At 40.1% G+C, this 27,070-nt stretch overlaps 1 protein-coding gene across 1 annotated transcript in view; it reads left to right on the top strand.

Annotated features, from left to right (window-relative positions):
- The window catches only part of AFF2 (AF4/FMR2 family member 2), a 628,447-nt gene that overhangs the window by 497,563 nt on the left and 103,814 nt on the right, over nt 1-27,070 (top strand). Inside the window, 1 exon segment of the mRNA XM_040442199.1 lies at nt 13,354-13,391. Coding sequence (XP_040298133.1) covers nt 13,354-13,391 — 38 coding nt within the window.

Below are 27,070 nucleotides of genomic sequence, written 5' to 3'. Positions count from 1 at the left end.
CTGCAACTGCTTTCTTTAAGTCCCACCAGGGGTTCTCAATCGGATTTAAGTCTGGTGACTGCGATGGCCACTTCAAAATGTTCCAGCCTTTAATCTGCAACCATGCTCTAGTGGACTTGGAGGTATGCTTGGGATCATTGTCCTGTTGAAAGGTCCAACATCTCCCAAGCCTCAGGTTTGTGACGGACTGCATCACATTTTCATCCAATATCTCCTGGTACTGAAGAGAATTCATGGTACCTTGCACACGCTGAAGCTTCCCTGTACCTGTAGAAGCAAAACAGCCCCAAAGCATGATTGACCCCCCACCATGCTTCACAGTAGGCAAGGTGTTCTTTTCTTCATAGGCCTTGTTCTTCCTCCTCCAAACATAGCGTTGATCCATGGGCCCAAACAGTTCTAATTTTGTTTCATCAGTCCACAGAACACTATCCCAAAACTTTTGTGGTTTGTCCACATGACTTTTGGCATACTGCAGTCGACTCTTCTTATTCTTTGGAGACAGCAAGGGGGTGCGCCTGGGAGTTCTGGCATGGAGGCCTTCATTAAGCAGTGTGCGCCTTATTGTCTGAGCTGAAACTTCAGTACCCACATCTGACAAATCTTTTTTCAGTTCCTAAGCAGTCACACGGGGACTTTTCTCCACTTTGCGCTTCAGGTAGCGCACAGCAGTCTAAGTCAGCATCTTCTTTCTGCCACGACCAGGTAGCGTTTCAACAGTGCCCTTTGCCTTGAATTTGCGAATGATGCTTCCTATGGTGTCTCTTGGTATGTTTAACATCTTTGCAATCTTCTTATAGCCATTGCCCTTCCTGTGAAGAGAAATCACCTCTTCTCTTGTCTTCCTGGACCATTCTCTTGACTTCACCATGTTTGTAAACACACCAGTAAATGTCTAGAAGGAGCTGAGTATCACAGTCCTTTTAAATCTGCCTAATTGGTGCTTATTATGCTTGATTGCTGCTCCTTGACATCCACAGGTGTTTTCAATACCTGATCGAAAACACTTGAATGAACCTCTGTTCTTAAGAGTGGTAGTCTTTAAGGGGTTGAATAATTGTGTCAATGAAGAAATCACAAAAAAACATTTAATACTGTATTACAAAAACAATTGATGTCATTTTAGTTGCATTTGGTTCTTTAAAAAGTCCTTGTAAGATTTCATTCTGAACACAATTACAAATGTACACTAAATTCCCTAAAACCCTTTACAGCATTGGGGGTTGAATAATTTTGAACACAACTGTATCTATTGAAAAGCCTTTTGTGTAAAAATATAAAAAAATTAGGGCCTAATTGCTCTTCAGCGGTGCAGTGAGATATTTTACAGCCCAGTTTGCCGGGTATTAGTGGCGAAATACAAATATATTAGCTTTTCATCGTTGCACTTATCTGTTGAAAAGCCTTTTGTGTAAAAATAGAAAAAAATTAGGGCCTAATTGCTGTTCTGCGGTGCAGTGAGATATTTTACAGCCCAGTTTGCCGTGTATTACTTGCGAAATACAAATATATTTGCCGTTCATGGTGGTACTTATCTGTTGAAAAGCCTTTTGTGTAAAAATAGAAAAAAATTAGGGCCTAATTGCCTTTCAGCAGTGCAGTGAGATATTTTACAGCCCAGTTTGCTGTGTATTAGTAGGGAAATACAAATATATTCGCATTTCATCGTTGCACTTATCTGTTGAAAAGCCTTTTGTGTGAAAATATAAAAAAATGAAGGCCTAATTGCCGTTTAGCGGTGCAGTGAGATATTTTACAGGTCAGTTTGCAGTGTATTCTTGGCGAAATACAAATATATTCGCCTTTCATAGTTGCACTTATCTGTTAAAAAGCCTTTTGTGTAAAAATTGAAAAAAATTAGGGCCTAATTGCCGTTCTGCGGTGCAGAGAGATATTTTACAGCCCAGTCTGCCATATATTACTTGCGAAATACAAATATATTTGCCGTTCATGGTTGTACTTATCTGTTAAAAAGCCTTTTGTTTAAAAATGTGGGCCAAATTGCTGTTCAGCGGTGCAGTGAGATACTTTAGGCAAAGTTCATAAACGAAGTCCGAGGTCAGAGGCAGGCGGCAAACAGTCAAAGTCCAGGAGTTCAATAAACAAGGTCCGGTAGTACTTGGAGATAGACAAGCTAAAATTATGAGGTTGCTCTTCCTGTAGTAGGAAGTGCCTTTAAATACCTGCTGCAATAGAGCCATAGTCTGGTGAGACAGAGGGCGTGTATGTGCTGCTTCATAGGTGGAGAGAGACACACCTGTGCAAGTTCAAACACCAGTACAAGTTTCCAGCAGGAAGGAAACTGGCATGGAACACAGATACCATAGTTAAGCTATCTGCTGCCCGCTCTTGACAGCAGGGAAAGAGGGAGACCGGCGCGCTTGATCGCGGTTAGGGGCAGCAGCGCCGACACGGACCGCTGGGCTAACAATTACTTGCAAAATACAAAAATATTTGCCGTTCATGGTTGTACTTTTCTGTTGTAAAGCCTTTTGTGTAAAAATAGAAAAAAATTTGGGCCTAATTGCCGTTCAGCTGTGCAGTGAGATATATTATAGCACACAGTTTGCCATGTATTAGTAGCGAAATACAAATATATTCGCCTTTGATTGTTGCACTTATCTGTTGAAAAGCCTTTTGTGTAAAAATATAAAAAAATTAGGGCCTAATTGCCGTTAAGCGGTGCAGTAATATATTTTACAGCCCAGTTTGCAGTGTATTACTGGCAAAATACAAATATATTCGCCTTTCATCGTTGTACTTATCTGTTGAAAAGCCTTTTGTGTAAAAATAGAAAAAAAATGTAGCCTAATTGCCGTTCAGCGGTGCAGTCATATGTGCTGAAGCACTTTTTTCGCGGGATCGACCGAATTACGTAGTGGTAAATTTTTTTATGTGAAACAGGCTTTTTTGGGAATATTGATGGGTGATAGTAGACTTTCTTCTGTATGAAACAAATTCCATTATCCTTTCATTCGTGACATTTTTTATTTTAACCATGTTTTCTTCGGGAAAATTGATGATTGATTGTACACCTCCTTTTGCGGTATGGACTGAATTACGTAGTGGTGAAGTTTTTTATGGGAAGCAGTTTTTTGGGGAGAATTGATGGGTGATAGTAGACTTTCTTCTGTATGAACCAAATTCCTTATCCTTTCTTTGGTGAAAATTTTTATTTCAACCAATATGTCAGCGGGAAAATTGATGGGTGATTGTACACCTCCTTTTGCGGAATGGCCCGAATGATGTTGTTGTTGGTCCTGCAGTAAACATAATGAAAGCGCTGATGACAACACACGAGCAGACTTTGCCTTCACCATCTATTCAAAATTAAATCAAGCAGCTGCACTAAGTAAGAAAAAATGTATGTGTTTTTATCTGCTCCGTCTGCATTTGATCTCCACAGCATACAAGACATGATAGGAGAGCCTCTGCTTTGTAGTCCAAGTCCAGTTTCTTAAAATCAGGAATTCCATCAGAATTGTGCGTTACAATCTTGCTCCCTGTGCAAAGCAATAACAAAAGGACACCGTGGGCATACACATCAGGAAGCTGAAGCTGGTTGCCCCAATTTTAATTCAGGAGCAGTAGGGAAGCAAATAGAGATGGCTGAACTCCGCTGCTCTGTTTCTCTTGTGGAGCCAATGTCTCCAGCAATGCCCGTCTCGCGATTTACAGCTAATACAATATTTTCATGTAGAGATCCAAGAATTTTGTTGGAGGCATGTAGTGTATGCAAGCCATGTGTGACCCCTCTTAATTAAGGGCCTACTTGCCATTCAGTGGTGCAGATATATGTGGTAAAGCCCTTTTTGTGGCAACATTTTTTATGTGACACTGGCTTTTTTTGGGAAAATGTATGGGTGAATGTACACCATCTTTTAGGGTATGGAACAACTTATTTAGTGGTGAAATTATTTATGTGACACTGGCTTATTTTTGTAAAATGTATGGGTGAATGTACACCTCCTTTTGCGGTATGGAACGACTTACTTAGTGGTGAAATTCTTTATGTGACACTGGCTTTTTTAAATAAAATGTATTGATGAATTTACACCTAATTTTGTGGTATGGACTGAAGTATTTAGTAGTGAAATTCTTTATGTGACACTCGCTTTTTTTTGAAAAAGTATGGGTAAATGTACACCTCCTTTTGTGGTGTGGAGTGACTTACTGGTGAAATTCTTTATGTGACACTGGCTTTTTTCCGGAAAATGTATGGGTAAATGTACACCTCCTTTTGCGGTATGGAACGACTTACTTAGTGGTGAAATTTTTTATGTGACACTGGCTTTTTTTTTTAAAATGTATGGGTGAATGTACACCTCCTTTTGCGGTATGGAACGACTTACTTAGTGGTGAAATTCTTTATGTAAAACTAGCTCTTTTTTGAAAATGTATGGGTGGTACACGTCCTTTTGCGTTATGGAACGACTTACTTAGTGGTGAAATTCTTTATGTGACACAGGTTTTATTTTTTTTATTTATGGGTGATTGCACACCACCTTTTGCGGTATGAGCCGAATTACGTAGTGGTGAAATGTGTTATGTGAAACAGGCTTTTTTTGGGAAAATTGATGGGTGACTGTACGCCTCCTTTTGCTGTAAGGGCTGAATTACGCAGAAATTTTATATTTCAAAGTAAACTCCGCTGCTCTGCATCTCTTGTGAAGTCAATATCTCCAAATATGCCCCTCTTGTGATTTACACCAAATACATTATTTTTATGTAGAGATCCAAGAATTATGTTGGAGGCATGTAGTGTATGCAAGCCATGTGCGTCCCCTCTCATCACTCTCATGCTGTTCTGCACCTGGTTTGCCTGGGAAAAAGGAGTCACACAGGGGACGAACTGCTCGTGTCCTTCAGCAAGAAATCGACTGATGGCTTTCTCCACGACAACTGAAAATCGGAACCATCATGACCGACAAGGTGAAGAACCTGGTGTCGGCGCTGCGTCAAGGATCGCTGAGCCATGCGCCCTGCATGGCGCACGTGTTCAATCTGGTTGTCAAGCGGTTCCTGAAGTCTTCCACCCATCTGCAAGACATCCTAAAAATGGCCAGGAAACTTTGCATGCATTTCAGCCACCCATACACCACAAAGCACACCCTCCTTGAGCTGTAGCAGCAGAATGGCATCCCCCAACATAGGCTGATATGCGACGTTTCCACCCATTGGAATTCCACCCTCCATATGTTGGACCGACTGTACAAACAAAGAAAGGCCATCAATGATTTCTTGATGATCCAAGCGGACAGGAGTAGTCCCCTGTGTAACTTCAATGTCAGCCAATGGCAGCTCATGCGTGACACCTGCCGTTTTATCAGGCCCTATGAGGAGGCCACGTTATTTGTCAGTCGCCAGGACTACGAGATGAACGATGTAATTCCACTGCTTCATGTCCTGGAACAGATGCTGGTAAATCTGGCTGGTCAGGGGACTGGAGACGTGGCACCTAGAAAGATGGCGGGAGAGGTTGATACATTTGTCTGTCAAGATCTCTGTTTACAGTCAGTGAACGGGAACATCATTTATCGCAAGGATATGCAAACACCAACTGATGGGGTGTTAACCCCCAAGAAAGAGGTCACCGAAGGAGAAGTCATTTTCACAGCTCGAGGTATCCTCCTGGAAGCTTGACCTCTGCACGTAAACGGTCTGCATTGCGAAGCTTGTCTAAAAGAAAAATCCCGCAGTGCACCCCTTAAAGGAAAGTCTTGATCTGGCAAAGGCTGCTTTGCTCCTTCAAAAACAATGGACTCTGCGTGACACCGATGTATTATTTCTCATACACCAGAATGAGAGCAAGCACAAAGGATTGGATTGTGTGGACAAGTTGGTTCTGTGGGACGTACACAGAGGACGATCTATTGGAGGTGTTACCAAAGACAATTATTTGCCTCCCACTCTTCCTGTTTAATGGCTCTGAGGCACTCACGGCTATCATAGGGACATGGTTCCAAAGAAACTTTGACTATTGTTTCGGTAAGCTGGTGATCAGTTCTCAGGACTTTATGTGGCTAGCAGCAATGTGGACCGGGTAGGACGTATCTGGATCAGTGTCAGCCACAGAGCTTGTTTTCTGTGTGCTCGTCGAACCTCGCAGGGACATTTCTTATGCCATCCACGCAGAGGACTTCAAGACTTTATGGAATAATATTCATAAATCAAAGGACGAGGTCACGTTGGAGGAAGTGGACAATTAATTTCAATATCTTTACTCGCATTTCTTCAGACACTTTAGAATCCACTTATCAGCAACCCAGCTCATCAAGGAATGAGCTGAAGTCGGCTTGTTTGCTGGACTGCCCTCCAGTTATCAGCCATAACCCCATACATTTTTTGATCCGTATGTATTACACCCGTGGTCACCCCGACACTGGTCGTCAATCCATTTTTGTTGAGGAAGCACTTGTTTTTCCATTTTGTCTTTTAAATCTTGTGGTTTTGCCCCTTCTGTGTTGTATTTTATGTGTGTTAATATCCTGTTTGTTAAATAAATGTTTTTTTTTCTCCCCGTTCAAAAAATAATAATTGGTTTGTGATTTGGTTACCAAAAGCAGGAGTGGGTAGAAAACACAGAAGACATGAAACTATTCCGTTCACGTGTCATCTCTGTTTTGGATCCACTTTTTTTGGGCATTAGCAATACTGATGGATTACTGACCAAATGCTAACCGAGTGAAGGCAGATGCTTCACAGACAGGATGCGTTTTTTGGGGGTTATTGTTCTGACGGATCAGAGGAAGGGCAAAATAATCAGTGACGTCAATGCTAACTTACTGCTGACACCCTCTCCACTCTGTCGGGGGGCTCTACTTGTATAAGCGTTCAATAGAACAGGTTCTGTAGACATCTATGTGGAATCAGCTGACGACGGTGCAAAAGGAGTGCGCTTATTCTTGGTGCTACCATTGACCTGTAAGGCTGAGTTCATATGTGAGTTATTTGGTCAGTTTTGGCCCCGTGACTGCCCAAATAAGTGAAGTGTGCAGTGATTCTAAGTGCGACGCCTGTCATCTGCATGTCTTAGGGACTCACAGTATTTTTTCACTACCAAAGCAGACTACCTTGCATGTTACTGCAAGGCACAGTGTTCTACACCACTATGAAGGCTCTCAGCAACCATGAAATAGCTGTTTTTAATGTAATTCGCCGCAAATGTATTTTTTACCAAAAATTTGGCAAACCAACTAATCGAATTTTAGAAAAATTTGCTCATCTCTAGTAATTAGCATCACAGGTGGCTTTAAAATGGTAATCATTCAGTCTGCCTATTTATAGGGTGAAAATCAGGGACTGTGCTGTTTGATATCATGGGGGGTACCACCCTGAATGTGAACCAAAGAAAGCAAAGGAGATAGTTGTCTCAAGAGATTAAAAAAAAAAATATAGACAAACATGTTAAAGGTAAAGGCTAGAAGACCATCTCCAAACAGCTTGATGTTCCTTTTACTACAGTTGCACATATTATTCAGAAGTTTAAGGCCTACTGGACTGTAGCCAACCTCCCTGGACATGGCCATAAAAGGAAAACTGATGTGAAATTGAAGAGAAGGATAATAAGAGTGGTAACCAAAGAGCCCAGAACTTCCAAAGAGATATTAGAGGTGAAGGTCAAGGTACATCAGTGACAAATCGCACCATCTGTTGCTGTCTTAGCCAAAGTGGACTTAATAGAAGACTACCTAGGAGGAAACTGCTGTTGAAAGCAAATCATGAAAAAGCAAGACTGGAATTTTCCAAAATGCATATTGACAAGCCACAAATCTTCTGGGAAAATGTCCTTTGGATAGATGAGACAAAACTGGAGGTTTTTGTCAAGTCACATCAGCTCTATCTTCACAGCTGAAAAAATGAAGCATATAAAGAAAGGAACATTGTACCTACTGTGAAACATGGAGTCTCGGTTATCTTTTGGGGCTGCATTGCTGAATCTGGCACAGGGAGTCTTGAATCTGTGCAGGGTACAATGAAATCTCTAGACCAGGGTTTCTCAACTGTGGTCCTTGGGACCCACCTACCAGTCATGTTTTCAGGATTTCCTTAGTATTGAGGAGGTGATATAATTAGTGTCCATGCATCAGGACTTAAGACAGGTATTAATTCTGTGGGATATTCTCAAATCCTGACTGGTAGGTGGGGCCCGAGGACCAGAGTTCAGAAACCCTGCTCTAGACTATCAAGGCATTCTGGAGCATAATGTGCTGTCCAGTGTCATAAAGCTTCATCTCAGTCACATGTCATTGGTCCTCCAACAGGAAAATGACCCAAAACACACAACTAAAATATCCAATAATGGCTAAGAGCAAAGTATTGGACCATTCTGAAGTGGCTTTCTATGAGCCCTGATGTAAATCCTATTGAGCATCTATATAAGGAGCTGAAACATGCAGTCTGGAGAAGGCACTCTTCCAACCTAAAAAAGCTGGAGTAGTTCGCTCACGAGGAGTGGCCCAAAATACCTGTGGTAATGTGTACAAGTCTGATTGCAGAAGGCTGTGCGACAAAATATTTAGTAAAAGGTACCATCATTTTTTTTCTAGGCCAGTTTCATTAGTTTGTTTTATAAATTATTCTGTTAACCCTCAATTCAAAAGCAATGTCCGAGTTTCATTAGTTGATTTTCAGTCATTTTTTTCTGTTTATTTACTATTATTTATGTTAGTTTTAAGATATTTCAGTGACCCTTGGGGGTTTTTCTTTCTTTAACAGAAGGGTACTAACAATTTTTTCCATATATACACATATAAATATATATATATATAACATTTGTACAGAAATTAAATCCCAGAATGACCTTCAATAAATTACTTTTTTTATACTAAATATATATTGCTGGTCATATATTATGTAAATAGTAACTTAGCATATCTTTGCTGTTTTATATATTTTTAAAATGTTTTTTTTTCATATTTTATTTTAATTTTGAAGAACAAGCTAGACATTGCCATTTAGTTGTAGACAAAAGGATTTAAATGACAGCACTTTGAATTATTCTGCTAGATTGCCCCATACAAATACATCCCATGATGCTTTAGCGGGTGCACTAATTTCTGGAAAATGACAGCTCGAAATAAGCCATTGGAGAGAGTCCAGCAAAGATAATAGTGCATTTCACCTCACATTTGCATTCAAAAAGGTTTTTGTCCCACTTTACATTAAACATATGTGATATTCTGGGGCATTAGAGTATGGCTTGTGTTCCATAATTATGCATGATTGTTTGGGGGAAAAAAAAAAATCACCGCTGAAAACTCCAGCTGCTTAAACAGTTTGATAGACTGAAGCTATTCCACCATCGGTGCCCCCAGCTGTGTTGCTTAGCAACATTTTAATTCAAGAAGAATCGAAGGAGATGCGGTCTCTGTGGAGAGGGAAACAGAAATAAGAGGCCCGTTGACAGATGATCTCAGTTGTTTCTTCTAATATACTGTGAAGATCACTGGCTCTTTTCATGAATGATAAATGGACTGTACACAGATCAATGGGTTCAGCAATAAACTCGACCTAGCCTCTATGTCTAAGGCAAGCTGAGAGGCCATGAAATGTATTAATTTGGATGATTTGGTGTTTGTTTTTTCAACAGTTTCACAAGACAAAATTAATTTAAACATTTGGCCATAACATGGCCTTTCTTACCGTTAGCAAATATAACTAGCCTTTCAAGTTGAGTGATAACCATATGTCCTCGCTGTTGCTACCTTGTGCCCCAATAACCTTAGAAAAGCTGATATTGTTATTAAACTGCATGTTCAATTGGTTAATAACCGGCATTTTGGGTAAGAGTACTGTAAGGATTTTCATCAGCTCCTAGAACTGCAAAAAATTTGATTAGGAAGAGCAGATTAGGGTGCCGACTCATTCATATCCAGATAGTGATTACCCACTAGGGAACCTAGGTTAGAGCTTGCAGCTATGAGGAAGGGAGGAGGAGTGGAGGAACCTTATACAGATTTGGAACTTGTTTTATGTTTAGAATCTCATCATCCTTTTGTTGCTTTATTTACAACAGTGAATTATCGTTGTTTTATAGCCTTGATGAGAAAAAGATGGTACGAAATGTAGTGCAGCACTATCTATTGTAAGGTTAAGTCAACCATTCCACTCTCTGAAATACCTAAAATAATATATAATAAAATCTCATGTATGAAAAGGTCTCCATTAATGGTATTGCATTGATGATAAGGGTGGTCATGGACTTCTATCATGGAGAAAATGTTATGATGAAAAAAGGCTTTTCAATAAATACCATGTAGCGCAACAAAGAAATGGAATTCCTTGTAGCTTACTGTTCTGATGCCATCAATAGAATGCAGGCTGTTCTTTTTACCTTGCCTATTAAAAATGGTATTCTGAGCATAAGATTTTCTTAGGAACTGTTCATATTGCATTTTTTCTATTATATTAAACTTGGTTAATCTTTACTTTAAAAGGGAGAAAAATAATAAAAATCAGGTCAGAAAGGGTTAAAATTGAAGCATTACTCACCTTGCTAGTTTCCTTATGTTTCTGTTCCAAGGCTGCTCTCATCCCACTGCTCTACACTTCCTGTCTCAGTTTGACACACCAGAACTGCAAGAAAAGGTCCACTCAGCAAAGCACTGGCAGAGGCAAATAATGGGTAAGGCCAGTGGTTGGCTGAGCAAACCTTTTCTGACTTTTTTTTATGTAGCTTCCTAGAAAACCCCTTTAAAGAAGATGTCCCATTAAGACTACCAGATTCCATGGACTCTTTTAGAAGTGGTGGCTCTTGCTTGGAACCTGCATTCACATAGAGGTTCCTGCTCTGGCAGACTCAACACAACAAAGCATAAGATTTTGGACCATTTATCTCAATAGAAGCCATGTAATACTACTGTACTTTTCAGCTGATGATGGGGAAATGGGGGTTCTGCTGAGTTGCAAAAGATATAAGCCTGTAAAGGTAGCCTGGTAGTCATAGAAATAAAGTGAAACACTTAATGGGGTATTCCCATTTCAAACATTGATGGCATATCGCTAGGATATACCATTAGTGTCAGATAGGCGTGGATCCCACCTCTGGGACCCGTTCCAATCTCCAGAACAGGCCCATTGAAATTAAGAAGAGGACACTGTGCAAGAGCAGACTTGGCGCATCTCCATTCAACACTATATGATTTTCTAAAATAGTCGTTGGCCGACTCAGCTATTTCCAGCAGTCTAATATTGTTGAATTAAGTGGGGTCCATGTATCTGTTGTGTGCTCAACATTCACCACTATGGGACTTCTGAAAACAGCCAAACACGTTTTTCTTGGCAATTTTCAGAGCTCCCATAGCAGTGAATGGAGGACACACTGTGCATGTGTGGTATGCTCTCCTTCGCTTTGTGGGGCCCATTTTGGAGATAAAGGTGGGACATGCACCTATCTGACATTGATGGCATATTCTAGTGATATGCTATCAATGTCTGAGATGGGCCAAGTCCACAATAAAAATGAATTGTTGAGATGTTTTTATTGTAAACCAATACATGTTCTAACCAGTAGAAACATTTCTGTTGATCCCAACTGATTAGCCTTGACACTGTAGATCCATTATTTTATTCCCTTATCAGATCTGATCAGCTGTATTACCATCATATCTGTGGTCTCCTTTAATTCATTCTGTCTACATTGCAGTTTTGTATACAGTTTGCCAATATAATAGCATCATTTTTTTTTTGTCCGATTTTCTTGTCGTGAAAGAGCAGGGCTGCATTTTTTAGCATTAACCTCTGCAGCTCATTTATTATGGCTTGGGATCACTTGTCACAAGGAAGGAATAAGTATGCTAATGGCAACAGCAATTTTATGATATGTTTCAACAGGAGCTGGGCAGACCACCAGCCACATCCCCAAACAGTTTATATAACGGAGTGTTTTAGTGTCAGTTTGTGATCTTAAGTACTTTACAAGAAAATCACTTTACATTGAAGTGCCACTGAACTATGAAAGGGAAAGAATTTTTATTGATGTTTTTTTCTTTTAAACTTCACCATTTTGGATTGCTATAAAAAACAATAGTAGTCTTATCCATAAATATAATTTAAATATTTTGTTTGTAAAAGATGATGTCCCAGATGCTAGTAAAAAAAAAAAAGATTTTCTAAGGAATCAAGTGGATAAATACTAAAAACTAAATTCAAAACATGCTATCACAAATTGCATTTTTGTGTGATACTATCACTATTATAATACTTCTAATAATACTTCTACATTCCATGTGCATAAAATGTAGACAATTAGAATGCTCCACAATTCACAGAAGAGGGAGCAGAGTGTTGTAGTGTGTTATCCTTCCAAAAAAGAGAGAAAAGTTATTTTCCCACCTTATATATTTTATTCAGTATTGTACTAGGTAGATCAAGTAAGATAAGAGTACAGTGATTTTCATTATTGTTTTTTCCACATGCCCCTCCACCGAGGGGCCTGCATTCCTCCAAACTATGTCTGCAAAAGGTTATTAGATCAAGTTTATGCAAAGTAAGGGTAGGAATGTTGGTGTGTTATTTGAAAAGAGGTGTCTCCCAAGAAAGAGAACCTTCTTGCCAGCACCGTCTATTGAATAGAAGTCAAGAAGGGATTTGACATGGAAATATAGCCAGGCTAGATATCCATCCTATTCTGGTTATATTGCCTTGTCAAACCCCAATGCTTGTTGGAAACTCGGATCTTGACTCATAGGGAGCCACATTCATTAGGTGGCACTGGTGAGATGGTTCTATTTCTTGGGAGAAATTCATTTGCCATAGAGCATTGCCAATATGTCTCCATACTATTGAGTACTTCCAGTAAGTCTTCATACACGACTGGTCTCTTTAAGGTGTGTTATATGGGCAGTGTGTTGACTGTGAGCTATTTCCCCATGAGGAAATAAAGAGTTTCAGACTTTATCATCTGGTGCTGGACCAGTCATATACTTTTTTGGGTAGTGACTCAGTGGTGAGACTGTATCTCCAGGTTATGAAAGCGTGTTTTACACTTGTGTCTTCTTTTCACCTTGTATGGAGTATCCATATGGAGTTTGTACTGCTAGAAAGACTTGGGGTTATTGGAATGTTCTGCTGTTTGCTTTGAATCCCGTAGCAGAAAGTAAAGTTCAGTTTAAAGGATTTATATCTCCTTCAGTGCATCAACAATAAAAAAAAGATTATGTTTTGGTAGTATGTTGTATTAACCTGTTAGTTTGTTATTAATTGATATCTATACTCTGTGTTGTATAGTGTAAAATATGTGCCACATTGATAAATATGGACTGATGGACTGCATTTTGGCCCATATCTAATGATGTTTAAAAGATCGTTTTAATGAAAAGATTAATAACCTCAATTTTCTTTTTTTTATAGGCCAGTGAAAAAACAAAGTTGAAAAGTAACCCAGTAAAGTAAGATATTCTTCTACTTTTGGCAAACTTTAGAGTGCATGCAAATAATAAGGCTTTTTTTTTTATAATAAGAGACACTAAGGAACACTGAAAATAATATATTGATCTGCCTGTTGCATCAAAATAAAGCTCTTTTATCATTCTAGTTTACACAATGATAAAAAACATATATTTTTGTGTATGCCCTCTACTTATATATTCAGAGGATATATAAGTAGAGAGAGAGAAAAAGAGAGAGAGAGAGAGAGAGAGAGAGAGAGAGAGAGAAATGAAAGAAACTAGTCTCTGATAATACCATGCACTGAAAGCTCTGGTAGCATTAAAAGGCCACTGTCCCCACACAAGGAGATAAGGGAAGCTTCTCTGTTACTACTTTAGCATCATTCTGAAGACTCCCAATCCTGCCATAGTAAAGTAAAATAAAGGAACATAGTGCTAGTGCCATAGACTGCAATAAGAAACTATTGCAATCTGTGGCATAAGTGATTGCATGTTCAGATTACTTGTGGAAATAAAAAATAAAGTTAAAAAAGTTTTTAAAAATATAAAACAAGGAAAAAGAATAAAAAATTGTAATCACCTCCTTGCCCCATTTTAGAACTAAAAATAAAAATATAACAATCACTAGTATCGCCCCATCTTAAAATTAAGATAAAAAGTATTTATCTGTTACAATGAACGCCATAAAAGAAAAAAAAAATCAACATACCCAAGTCTGTGTTTTTTATTGCTTCACTTCTCAATTTTTTTTATAAAAAGTGTTCAAAAATACCTCAAAGGGATATCGTGAAAAAATATAGATTGCCCCTCAAAAAAGAGCTCTTACACAGTAATAAGTGTCAGAATTTGTCAATGCAATAAAAGCTTTTTTATTTTTAAACATATTGTTGCAGGCAGTGGGTTGTTGACCCCAATGTACCAACTAACCGGCCTTGGGATACTTCAAAGGGCATTTTTTCTGGTATTCCCCTGGTTTTTACCCATTAACTCCTATACAGGAATAGAGCCACCAGGCCACTACCTCTTGGAATAGTTCTGGTGTGGTTGGTTGCTCACACACAGGGTTCAGAGGCAGCAGTGCAAAGCACTGAGGGGTCAGGCAATATACGTGGTCTGGTAACAGGACTGAGGTTGGGGCAGGCAGCATGCAAACAAATCTGAGAAACAAGTCTGAGGTCAGAGCAATGGGACAATACAAGAAGGAGGCCAAAGCAGGCAGGTAGAAGTCAGATTTGGTTGTCAGGATAGAGTTTGTACAGACAGTACTGAGTACTCAGACAGAGAATCACACCTTTGCTGGTAACTAGAGACTAGGAACTTAAAGCTCAGGCACCTCCTACTAGGCAGGGAATCTTAATACATAGGGAATGCAGGATGTTTTTTTTGTGAAAATTGAGAATGATGAGTCAGCCAATCAATTGATCATTATTGTGTGATATCCTGAAGTACAAATAGTATACTGTACATCACATGCTTCTTCTCTGTCTGCTATCTTTACAGATTAATGGCTCTCCCTCCCTTTCTTTCTCAGGAGGGACTGTGTATCTCATAATGGGCAACAAACAGCTCATTGTGCAGTCTCAGCCAAAATATAGCAGGTGATCAGTGTATCAGTAGCCAATGTGTGTTTCTGTAAAGGCAGGGAGTAATTATATCACTACCTTATACCTTACAATAGAAGGGCATGTAGTTAGTTGTAAACTAAGGCAATGTTTCTGGGAGTGTGAAAAAATGAAACTGTAATCCTACATTGGTACAATAAAAGCCCTGGTAGCATAAAAACAACAGAGTTGCACAGCTGTTCAGGATCATGAAAATAATTACTAATAAGCTATAGTAGCAGCATCTGGTTAGCTTGACACATATGGGTATTAACCTGTATTTCTTCTTTTAGAGAGAAGTACATTTCTGTATCCATACTGAATGCTTTCTTTCCTATTTTGCTATTGCTTATTATGTCACTTGATGGATTTTTGTATAGTATGTATGCAAACTGGTTTAAAGTAGAACTGTCTTAGTTGCCCATAGCAACCAATCAGATTCCACCTTTCATTTTCTAAAGGAGCTGTGAAAATTTAAAGTTGGAATCTGATTAGTTTGTTATGGGCAAATATCCAGTTCTACATTATACCAGTTTGACAAATCTCCCCCATTGGCTTTAAGAGTAGAAGAACTAAGCCACCATCATACTCTCGGAGACTCAAATAACCTCTGTCAAGTAAGAAATCAACATATTGATTGACAGTTCTACCTCTCTAGCATAACATGTAGTGATGGACGAACATCTGCCGGAACGGTTCGCGAACACGATCAAATGTTCGCAAACCGCAAGTTTGCGGCGCGTCCCATTCATTTTAATGGCAGGCGAACCTGAAAAACCTTCAGCTCATATTTGCAGCCAAGAAATAATTACTAGAAGTGCACAAATAGTCCCATAACATGGACAGTGACATACCAGATGTATTATTTGAATTTGCGATCTCCATTCATAATTTTTTTCAATGCGAAATATCGGCAATATAATTTTCGCTTGCGCGCATGCGCAAATGCACTATCCAGAAAGTATATTGGTATATGACACCCCGCTTCAATCTGTTTTTTTTGGGGGACGACTGGTATATCACACCAGTAGAAATTATTTGTTCTATAACACTTGTCCCTCTCTATACCTGCAGCATCGCAGCAGAACCGCACACAACTGCCGCACAATACAAAATGTACTATAATATACTTTCTAACATAGAAAGTATATTATAACATTGTACAAGGAAGGCAATCCATTAGAATATACATAAAGATAAAACGTACCTTTAATAATGTTACTATGAGGGTCCATTCACACGTCTGTTAAGTGTTTTGCGGATCCGCAAAACACGAACACCGGCAATGTGCATTCCGCAATTTGCAGACCGCACATCGCCGGCACTATAATAGAAAATGCCTAATCTTGTCTGAAATTGCAGACAATAATAGGACATGTTCTATTTTTTTGCGGAAACGGAAGCACGGATGCGGAAGTGCAGACAGCACATTCCGGCCCCATTGAAAATGAATAATTCTGCATCCGTTCCGCAAAATTTTGCGGACCTGTGAATGGAAAAGATATCCCTCAAAATGAAAATAAATTTAATTATTAAAGTTAAGCAAAAAGCATAGATGTGGTAGGCAATAACAAGTGCTCGGCGGCACTAAATCAGGTGCTCGGCGGCACCAAATCAGAAACCATATGTCCTACCACAATCCGGGGGGTTCCAGTGCACATCTATGAATCCCGGCGGGAAAGTAAAAAAACATCTATCCCTGGGCTGGATGATGATGTGGTATTGAAGGACAGGGTGGGCAAAGAACTGTCCCTGATATTGCCCTACAGGGGGGTGCTATTCTGGCCCTGATAGCCTAACCACAGACCACACGCCCTGATAAGAGCGACCCCGCCTGGAACCTTACCCTATATAAAAATGGCCCTAGTAGGCCCCTAGCCCCTAGGCCCCTGACTTCCAGGTGATCACTATATAGATCTATGTGTTTTTGACTCATTATAAAAGTATATTATAAGTATATCACACCCCTCTGTGTATCACACATATCGATAGCACACCTATACTAGTGCTTAAAAGGACTTTTGTGGCCCTATTAGCTAGCGTTTGGTGTCCCTAACAGCCTGTCCCTGCTGTTTATTTATAAGGTAGGGGGTATGTCCATGTGCTGAAACGTCTCAATTGGCTGTCCTGTACCACCTGATGGATGTGTCATGGGTCAAAGTTCTTCACAATGTAAAAGAATATGGCGGGCGCAAATATCTCCATATGTTCGCATGTTTGGCGAACCGCAAGGCTATCTCTATTAACATGTAGTCAAGACTCCTTTTTGGATCAAATTGTCTTAATACATACAGCCCAAAGAGTGTGTATACAAAAACCATGCAGTAATGCGTACACTTTGTAACACCATGCCTAAGAAACTTCCTAATCATCACATCATTACCAACTGATGGCTAACAGAGCTAAGGTCAATATTACCATTACCACAGCTGTAGCAGTAGTCATGCTTCAAATGGGCAGCGCTGAAGACTGTACACTTTTTTGTACATTGAGAGGAAAAATAGCACATTGTGTATTATATTAGTCGGAGCAGTTAATAGAAATGAAATGCATAGATTACAGGTAGCTCATCACATGATACTTGTTTAGTCGTTTTCAATATTAACATGTGTAAAAGTGTAATTCTCTAAATGCAAATTGCTTTGGCAAACATCCAAACGCTAATACATTGAGTTGAATATAAGTGCCGCTGACAGCTGTTTCAGTTGGGGAGAAGACATAGATGTCATTACTGTTAAAACGTTCCAGTCTGCATTTAGGTACACAATTTAGACTAAATTGAAGCATCCAATTACTTCTTTCCTTTCTTTGTCTTTCTTGCCCTACAGAAGATAACTCATTGCAGACTGTTTGCCAGGGTTCATTGCTGATTCTCCATTTACAGGAAGAATTTGTACATTTATCCTGTTGTCCCAGTCTATGTGTGTTTTTCCCTTCACTTCTACAGTATATTATTCTGCAATAACTCTGTAATTAACTCTTACTTTTCACAATGTAGCTACTGAAAAACATTTGGGGGAAGTGATCATTCCTCCAATGCCAGTTTTTCTGGCATTAAAAAGTAAAAAAAAGAAAAAAAAAGTTTTTCAACTTTCTAAATGCCTTTGCAACTTATTTAGTCACCAATAGCCTTTTTAAGCTGTCCTCAGCACATTTCTAAAAAGGAAGTGTGGCAGGGGTGAGGTGTGAATGGGGCACATACCCTACTGGGGTAAATAAATAACGACTGAAGTCTATGGTTAGGTCTGAGCTGCCATGTAGGGCCTTTCTTCTCATAAGGAAATTCCATTCTGGTTCAGTGCAGGTGTATTTAGTTTGTCATTTACAATGACATCGTATAACTGCAACAACCAATCCCAGTTTCCTCCTGTGCGTAATTCCATACTCAGCTACCTAATGTTACTATTTAGGATTGTTAAAAACCAGAGAACTGCTCTGAAAATATTTCTTGGGAAAGTAATTCTCACTATTCATATCCTGTCAGTCATTGCATAACACAACTACTTTTACAATACTACACCCTATGGATTATATTGGCTAGAAGAATGTAATATATGGTAAGAGTTATAGGGGTTGAGCAGCACTGCAGTATTGATGGACTATCCCAGCATAGTTCATCATATCACATTGGCGGCGGTCCGACTACAGGCACCCCTGTTGATCAGCCGAAGCAGTAGCTCATGTTCTGCTTCAAAATCACCTTCACGTTGTCTTGCTTGTACAGTGTAATTACAGCTACTCCGATTCACTTCAATAGGATGAGCAGTTGTAATTACACTGTGCTTCTTCTACAAGCGAGACGATGCGCAGATCATTTTTTACTGGTAGCATCGCTCGCATGGGCGCCACTACCTCTCCAAACAGCTGGTTGGCAGGGGTGGCAGATGTCAGACCCTGCCGATCTGATATTGATGACCTGTCCTGAGGATAGGCCAGCAATATTGTTGTGCTGCACAACCCCTTTAAAGAGAATCTTCCTCCCATTATATGCCTTAATAACTGTAGCTAAAAGTTATTATTTAACTCCTCTTAGAGGGGTTATCCTGGAAATAATATTCTCAGGATAGGTCATCAATATCATATCAGCACCTGGGTCCCCTGTCGATCAGCTGTTAGGAGAGGCCAGACGCTCTTTGAGGGCCACTGCCTCTTCGGAAACCATGTGATGTCACCATACATTGGTCACATGGTCTAATTGCAGCTCAGCCCCATTGAAATGAATGAAGTTGCGTTGCAATATCAAGCACAGCCACTATACTATGTATGGTGCTGTGCTTGGTGAGGGCTCACTGGAACAACTGACGTGGGGGTGCCAAGACTTGGGACCCCCGCCGATGATGAGTAATGATGAACTATCCTGAGTATAGGTCATCATTATCATTTCCTGGATAACCTCTTTAACAGTGGATCCAGGGAAAGAGAAGCACAGTCATCCACTGTAAAAATAGAACTGTATAAAAAGGGGCTATTGCTTGGTCAAGTTTTTGACAAGTGGATAGTTAAGATAAGTCCAGATGGTGCTGGTATATGGCTAATTATTCATACCTCATGGTAGCATCTACTCACGTCTTATTGCATAAAGATGTGCTGCAGTTGAATATGAAGAACTTCACCCCCCCCCCCCCCCCCTAAAAAAGTTAGGGGTGAAGTTAGAGGGACCCCTTTAAGAAAACTTACTGTTATATGCAGGATTACAGAAAGTTCTTCATCTTAAGAGGTTCTGCATTACCTATTGACTTTACTCTATAAGGCCTTACTGGAAGCTAATTTATCAGGATTTTACCAAACTGCCCCCTGCCATGTAGGCCTATCTGAGTACAAAGTAAATTATTATGTTTACATCTGCTACATAGAAATTTCCTTTCTAAACTATAATCTCAAAATGTGCTATACTTTGAAAAAAAATACTGCACATTTTTATGGTTCGTAAAAGTACTTAAATGTTAAACCACAAAAAGACAGGGAAGGGCTGTTTGCTGACTAAATAATATATTTTTCTTTATTCAAGTGAAAACTAAAGTGAACCTGTCATCAACTTTATGCCACCCACACTAACAGCAGAACAAAGTAGAGACAGGTGAGTTGATTTCAGCGGTCTGTCATTTATAAGTTAAAAGTAAGTTAAAGTAAGTTAAAATCACAATCTTTGCAGACTGGGCCTAGAAAAGAGTCACAGCCACCTGAGAAGAGTCCTGGGTATTCATGACTTCCTGCTTTCCCTGCCACCTGCTGATGATTGACAGTCTTCTACCTAGTTTTCTCCATTTCTCTCTAGGAGAGAACTGCCAATCATCAGCAGATGGGTGAGAGTGCAGGAGATTAGGAATAACCAGGACTCTTCTCAGGTAGATTTGACTCTTCTCCAGGCCTGGGCTGCAATGATTATGATGCTTGTTCTCAGCAACCACTTACTTTTAGCTGATGAGTGACACACCGCTGACATCAGCATTTCTGTCACTATTTTTTTATGCTGCCAACAGTGAGGTCAGCATAAAGTTGATGACAGGTTCCCTTTAACTCCAGTTATTAGAAGCATTTCTTACTATAGTATGGATGATGCAAGCTGTTTTTTTAGACCTGGTGTGAGCATGGTAGTCGCAGGTTGCAGCACAATTAGCCTTTACACCACAATCTGCACCAGAAATATTCCTAAATATGACCCCATAAATCTTTTGCATATCATTGCATGCTGATAAAAAAAAAAAAGCCAAAAACAACTCCCAAGATACAATGGAGGTTTGATCATAACCATGAACCATGAACAAATGTCATCTACTATCACATGTACATAATAGGTTGGCATGATGACTTTTTTGGAGCCACAGGTTTATATCCAACATGTTTAAATCCAACATGGATATCAGTGTTTTTCCCATGCCTTACCATGTTTACTACTGTTTCTTCCTACTCTTTCGTCACACATTCACATCTCCATTTAGGCATAGCCGGACAATGTTGGGTACCGCTGGATCCCCATTGACTATAATGTTTTCCAATGGTGTTCAAGTGGGTTTCCAGCATAAATGCTGGCTTTCTGCTTGACAAATAATGCTGCATGCATCGGTATTTGTCTAGCAAAAATCCAGTACTTATGCCAGTAATTCTCACACAATAGTTTCTGTCCCCAGTGGGGCCCACAGTTTTATTTCCTTATCTCAAGTGAGCATTGACAATTTATTGTCAAATCCAGACTCAGGCTACTTTCACACTAGCGGCAGGACGGATCCGACAGGCTGTTCACCCTGTCAGATCCGTCCTGCCGCTATTTCGCCGTGCCGCCAGGACTGCCGCTGGCGCCCCTATTGACTATAATGGGGACCGGGGGGGCGGAGCTCCGGCGCAGCATGGCAGTGCACGGCGAGAGGGCCGCCGGACTAAAAGTACTGCATGTCCGACTTTTTAGTCCGGCGGACTCACCGCGCACTGCCGTGCTGCGCTGGAGCTCCGCCCCATCCCCCATTATAGTCAATGGGGACAGAGCGGCAGTCCAGCGGTCACGGCGAAAATAGCAGCAGGACGGATCCAACAGGGTGAACAGCCTGTCGATCCGTAATGCCGCTAGTGTGAAAAGTACCCTAAGCCCTTTTAGGCTTTTTTGTAGTCTGTTCCTGCAGAGGTACAGACTTCCAGAATTAATCTATCTGACATAGCCAGACAATGCCGGGCACCGCCGGATCCCCATTATAGTGATTGTCCCCAGTATAGTATAGGCATTGTCTGGCTATTTCAGATACAGTAATTCCAGGAGTCTGTACCTCTGCACACTGGCGTACCTACCATATAGGCAGACCACGCAGCTGCTATGGGGCCTGTGAGGAAGGGGGGCCCCGCAGTGGAGGAGAAGCCCCACCCCCTGATTGATCCGGTATATCTTCCCAAAGCTAAAAGACCTTTGATGATGTCATCATAGGTCCTGTAAGGGAATTGCAAAGTGTAAAGTGTAGTTCCCAGGTTTAAACAGTGCATCTGCCAGGACCTGTGATGGCATCATCTTCAACATCACAGATCCTGCAGGATCTAGCAAAAATGGTGTAGTTCCTAGTTTTGAAAGGTACATCTGCCAGGACCTCTGATGACATCATCAGAGGTCCTTCAACCACTAACAGCAAGTATTAGAAGTTCACAATCAGCTCTGCATTGGTCCATATAGACGGGAGTGGAGTGGTAAGAGGAGGTCCTCCACTTTTCTCTTCATTTGCCCCCCAGCCATGCGCTGTTTTTATTCATTGCTCACTCATATATAATACTTCAGACAGTTTCAGTGACCACCACCTTATGTACCTCACACACAGTGACTAATGTATAACTGACCACATATATCTATACACACTGCATCTATTATACCTTGTATGTCTGACATCAGTATACTGCTCTGTATATATATATATATATATATATATATATATATTCACAAACACTGCATATATTACACAGTATTATAGATACAATATTTAAGGATATATAGTATACACAGCAGTGTACTGATATGTGAGGTACGAGCTGTAATTTATACATCATACCTCACGTCAATACACTGCTGTATTTACTATATACCTGTACACACTGCATCTATTATACCTCGTACCTCACATATCAATACTCAGCTGTATATACTATATACCTGTACACAATGCATATATTATACCCCATACCTCACATATCAGTACACTGCTGTATATACTATATACCTGTACACACTGCATATATTATACCCCGTACCTCACATATCAGTACACTGCTGTATATACTATGTACCTGAACACACTGCATATATTATACCCCGTACCTCACATATCAGTACACTGTTGTATATACTATATACCTGTACACACTGCATATATTATACCCCGTTCCTCACATATCAGTACACTGCTGTATATACTATATACCTGCACACACTGCATATATTATACCTTGTACCTCACATATCAGTACTCTGCTGTATATACTATAAATCTATGCACACTGCATCTATTATACCTCGTACCCATCTTATAGAGATCGCCTTGGCGTGCGGCAGACAGGCTCAAATAATTTTGTACAAAATGTATTTGCTAAGCATCTCTAATTTATTAGCATAGCATTTGCAATATAATATACCTTTGTACTTTATTTGGTTTGTAGAGTGCTTCTGCACTATGTGTTGTTTTATACCTCGTACCCCATATACTATACATCTGTACACACTGCATCTATTATACCTCTTTTGTGTGCCAGGGCTGTTTTGTAATCCCAGTATGGCCCTGATGACATACAGTATAAAACGCAGCAGCAAGCAAAGTTCATGGAACAAAGGGACAGGCCTGGAATGAGTAGTGGGAGGGGCGTTTAAAAGGGGAATGGGGGCCCAATTTTGATTCTTGCTGTGGGGCCCTGTGATTTCTATGTACACCGCTGCCTCTGCAGGGACAGATCACAGGTAAAAGGGTTTACTCTGGATTTCACTATAAGATGTCAGGGCTCACTTGAGATAAGGAAATAAAACTGTGGGCCCCACAGGGGACAGACACTAAAGGGGACGACAGAGAGAAAAGAGAAATAAGAAATATTCCGATTTATTCTTTATGGATCTTCTTTGGGACTGTTTATGTACAGTCTATCTTGATTTAGATTAATGGGTTTACTAGTGGATTTATTGTCTTGGATGGGTTTCACCCACCGAGACCACATCCTTTTCATAGGGCAATTTCTTAGATAGTTTGTTTTATTTTATTTTGTGGGCACATATGATAGTTTGTCTAGGTTTTGCTCCCATTTTTTTTTTTTTTTGGGGAGGTGCGCTTACGCAAACCATTTTTTACTTATTAATTGGTGTTAATAGTACAACACTAGAGATTATTGATTGCACTGTAGTCACTTTATACTTTTTTATAAGAAAGAATTATGTATATGCTATATGATTTTTATGTACAATTGCTTTCGCAATATATGGGGCTTATTCAGTGCACTGTAGTCACTTTATTATTGCTTGCACTTTATATATATTTTTATATAAGAAAGAATTATGCACATATCATTGATTTTCTGCACTTTTTTTTGCTTTTTTTATCAATTACGGGGTTTAAGCGCTAGTTATTGAGGGATTTGTTGTTTGTAATCATAAGATCAGTATATCTGCTGGGCCATTTAAAGGTTTAATTTATCTCGGTTTCCCTGATATTCTGTTCCCTTTTAAATATATCGCCTGCGTTCCATCTGGTCCCGATCCGACGCATGTGCTGCTTGGCTCCATCTGGACGTGCTCCCGTATGTCGTCATCATGTGGTGCAGCAGGGACATGCTGAGGGATCGAGTCGGCCATAATGGCGGTCTCGTGCCTGTATAGATGGAAACGCAGGTGATTATATTTATTATTATCAGGTATACTCCCATTGCATTCCCTATATACACCCTGTACTGTCTATATCTATTACCTCCTGATAAAGCCTTAAGAGGGAAAATGCGCGTCAAGGTACTTGTGCGCGGGACGGCATTCCTGATTACAAGTGAACCATGTCACAGGGTACGTCTGTTTTACTATAAGGCGCATTATATGTAAACTTTTGGTATATTTTATGCATCTGCAGTGCTGCTGTACTAATTATATATTCTTTTTGCCAGAGTAGTCTGCACGGCAGTTATAATTTGTGATATTTTAGACATCTGCAGGTAATGTGGTGTCTTGTTCAGCAGCACAGCAACTATTGCGCCTAACTGACATACCTGTGGGCCTATGGGGCAATCTTGTTATTTAATTACTGAACACATTGATGTTGTAGGATCTATTGGTGATTGTTGAAGATTTTATATCTCATCACTTTGGTAATAATATGCACAGTAGTGCCATTTATTTCCTTTATTGGGGATAACGCCCCTTGCAATGTTCTCTGTATCAATAACCATCTTGCCTTTTTCTTTAGAATAATCAATTTTTTTATATTTATCAATTAATAAAGATTGTTATATATTTTTGGTACATTTGGAGTCCCACAGCTTTCTTTGTATGCGTAGATATTGTGTGAGAATTCTCTGTACTAATATGTTGGTGCTTTATGAATAAAAGGTCATCAAAATCTACTTTTACATAACAGACTGTCACATTGCGCGGGTTGACATTTTTTAAATAGCATACCGTTGTCTTTAAGATGTGTTTTATTTCTTCCTTTAATCTCCACTTTACCACTTAAGCATAAATGAGAGCATAACATAGATTATTAAAGATCAATAGACAAAGGAGAAAGGGAAAATTTAGATAACACTACAGAAAATAACACTTTCCAAGGTTAATTTTGCCAAGTACAAAGTTTCCTAGGATCGAATTACCACTCTTATTCCTAAAGGAATCTTTCTGGGCGCTTGAAATAATTGTGGTTGATTTTATTACAAAATTACCTCTGGATGAGGAACATACTCAAGAGGAAACGTGCATGGGTACAAATAAGCTGTGTTTGCCAGTGCCACGTTACACAGGCCAATACAGTCGTAGTTCTCAATCTGTCTGTGCAGTGAAGCAGAAAATTCATTAGCAACCCTTCTGGCAGGATAGAAAAATAGGCCATATTAAGGAAATTTAGTTGAATTGTTTTCTAGAACTGTTGGATAACAGGTCAGTAATCAAATTGCCACCTTCTGGCATTAGTATTGAAGATGTTATTTAAGAATGGCATACAGCTGTAGATTTCACTCAGAGAGGCCGGTAAAGAGCGACAAAACTACAAGCTCATAAGTGCAAGTGATTTAAAGATACATGTGTTCAGGATGAACGTAGCGGCTCATTTGGACCATGCGTAGATAATTTTGACTCATTTACAACTATGCTATGAGACAGTTAAAGCTTGCACCCCACACTGTTTGTTTTGCAATGGAAATGCCTACTTGTGTCTAGCTGTTGTTCATACATTGAAGTAAATGATTAATTCTGTTCATCATGCCAGACCTTCAGTTGAAGTCTTGGATGTTTTCAAAATGGTTAGCGGTGTAGGCAGTAAATTATTATTCATTAAAAACAAAGCCTGGCTGCATCTCATGGGTACAATGTATTATCCGTGTTTTCTAAAGCCAGTTGCTAAAATTCAGGTAATAGATTAAAGATGCAAATGAAGCTGATTTGTTTTCCGGTTTAGGATTTTATACATTATATTATACTGTTGATCAGTGGTGAATAATGTGTGAAGAAATTGGACACCATGGTGGTTATAAATGACCTATTGAAGTTTATTTTACATGCAAGTTGGTCTGATATGCAGCATATTTACATGCCCATGTGGCAAGCTAATTCATAATCTTAAATGGGTTCTCTAGGCCTGTACCTAAAACCTTTGGAGAGAATACATTTTAAGCAGTACTTACCATTCAATCACTCCACCAATTTTGCAACCCCAGCTGGGGTCAGGCCAGTGTCCAACTGGCTTTGGGCTATTCATCTGACATCCCAACTGTATATGCACATTGTAATGGGGTGCCGAAGGCGCACTCGGTCTCCCATCAGCCGCAGACCTGCTGCTTAGCTTCGGGAGCGAGGATCTGTGTTTGACCTCGTTCCCAGGGCGGCTTTGCTAGCTGGGAGGCTCCCTGCTCCTAGGTCTGCCTTGAGAGCCGAGCTGATCACTCGGTGCTCGACTGGTCGGTCTGTTGGTCATGTGACGCTGGCCACGTCACATGACCCTTACTCCCCACTATAAATACAGGCAGCCTGCTGGCCACAGGTTGCCTGTTAATTTAGGTTCCTGGCGTTTGTTGGATACCTGTATACTTACCTGATCCTGTTTCCTGATGATCCTTTGCCTGCTCCTCCTGTACTGCGCATCCCTCCTGCTATTTTGACTTCGACTTCCACCTGACTATTCTTTGTGGACTCCTTTGGTACTTCTCGACTCTCCTGGTATTTATGACCCTGGCTTCTCCTGACCATTCTTTGCTTATCCCTCTGTACTGCGTTGTCCTCTTGGTTTTGACCCGGTCCGTTCACTATCCGTTATTTGTCTTGTCTGTCCTTCCCGCACGTATCCAAAGTTAGGGACTGCCGTCCAGTTGTCCCCTGTCATCAGGACTCGTGAGGCAAGTAGGCAGGGCCAGGGGTGAGGGTGGAGCGCAGTGGTC

The sequence above is a fragment of the Bufo bufo genome, chromosome 8, assembly GCF_905171765.1.
Source record: "Bufo bufo chromosome 8, aBufBuf1.1, whole genome shotgun sequence".
NCBI lineage: Eukaryota > Metazoa > Chordata > Amphibia > Anura > Bufonidae > Bufo > Bufo bufo.
The sequence above is the reverse complement of the archived record's forward strand: the minus strand, read 5'-3'. Positions and strand labels throughout refer to the sequence as shown.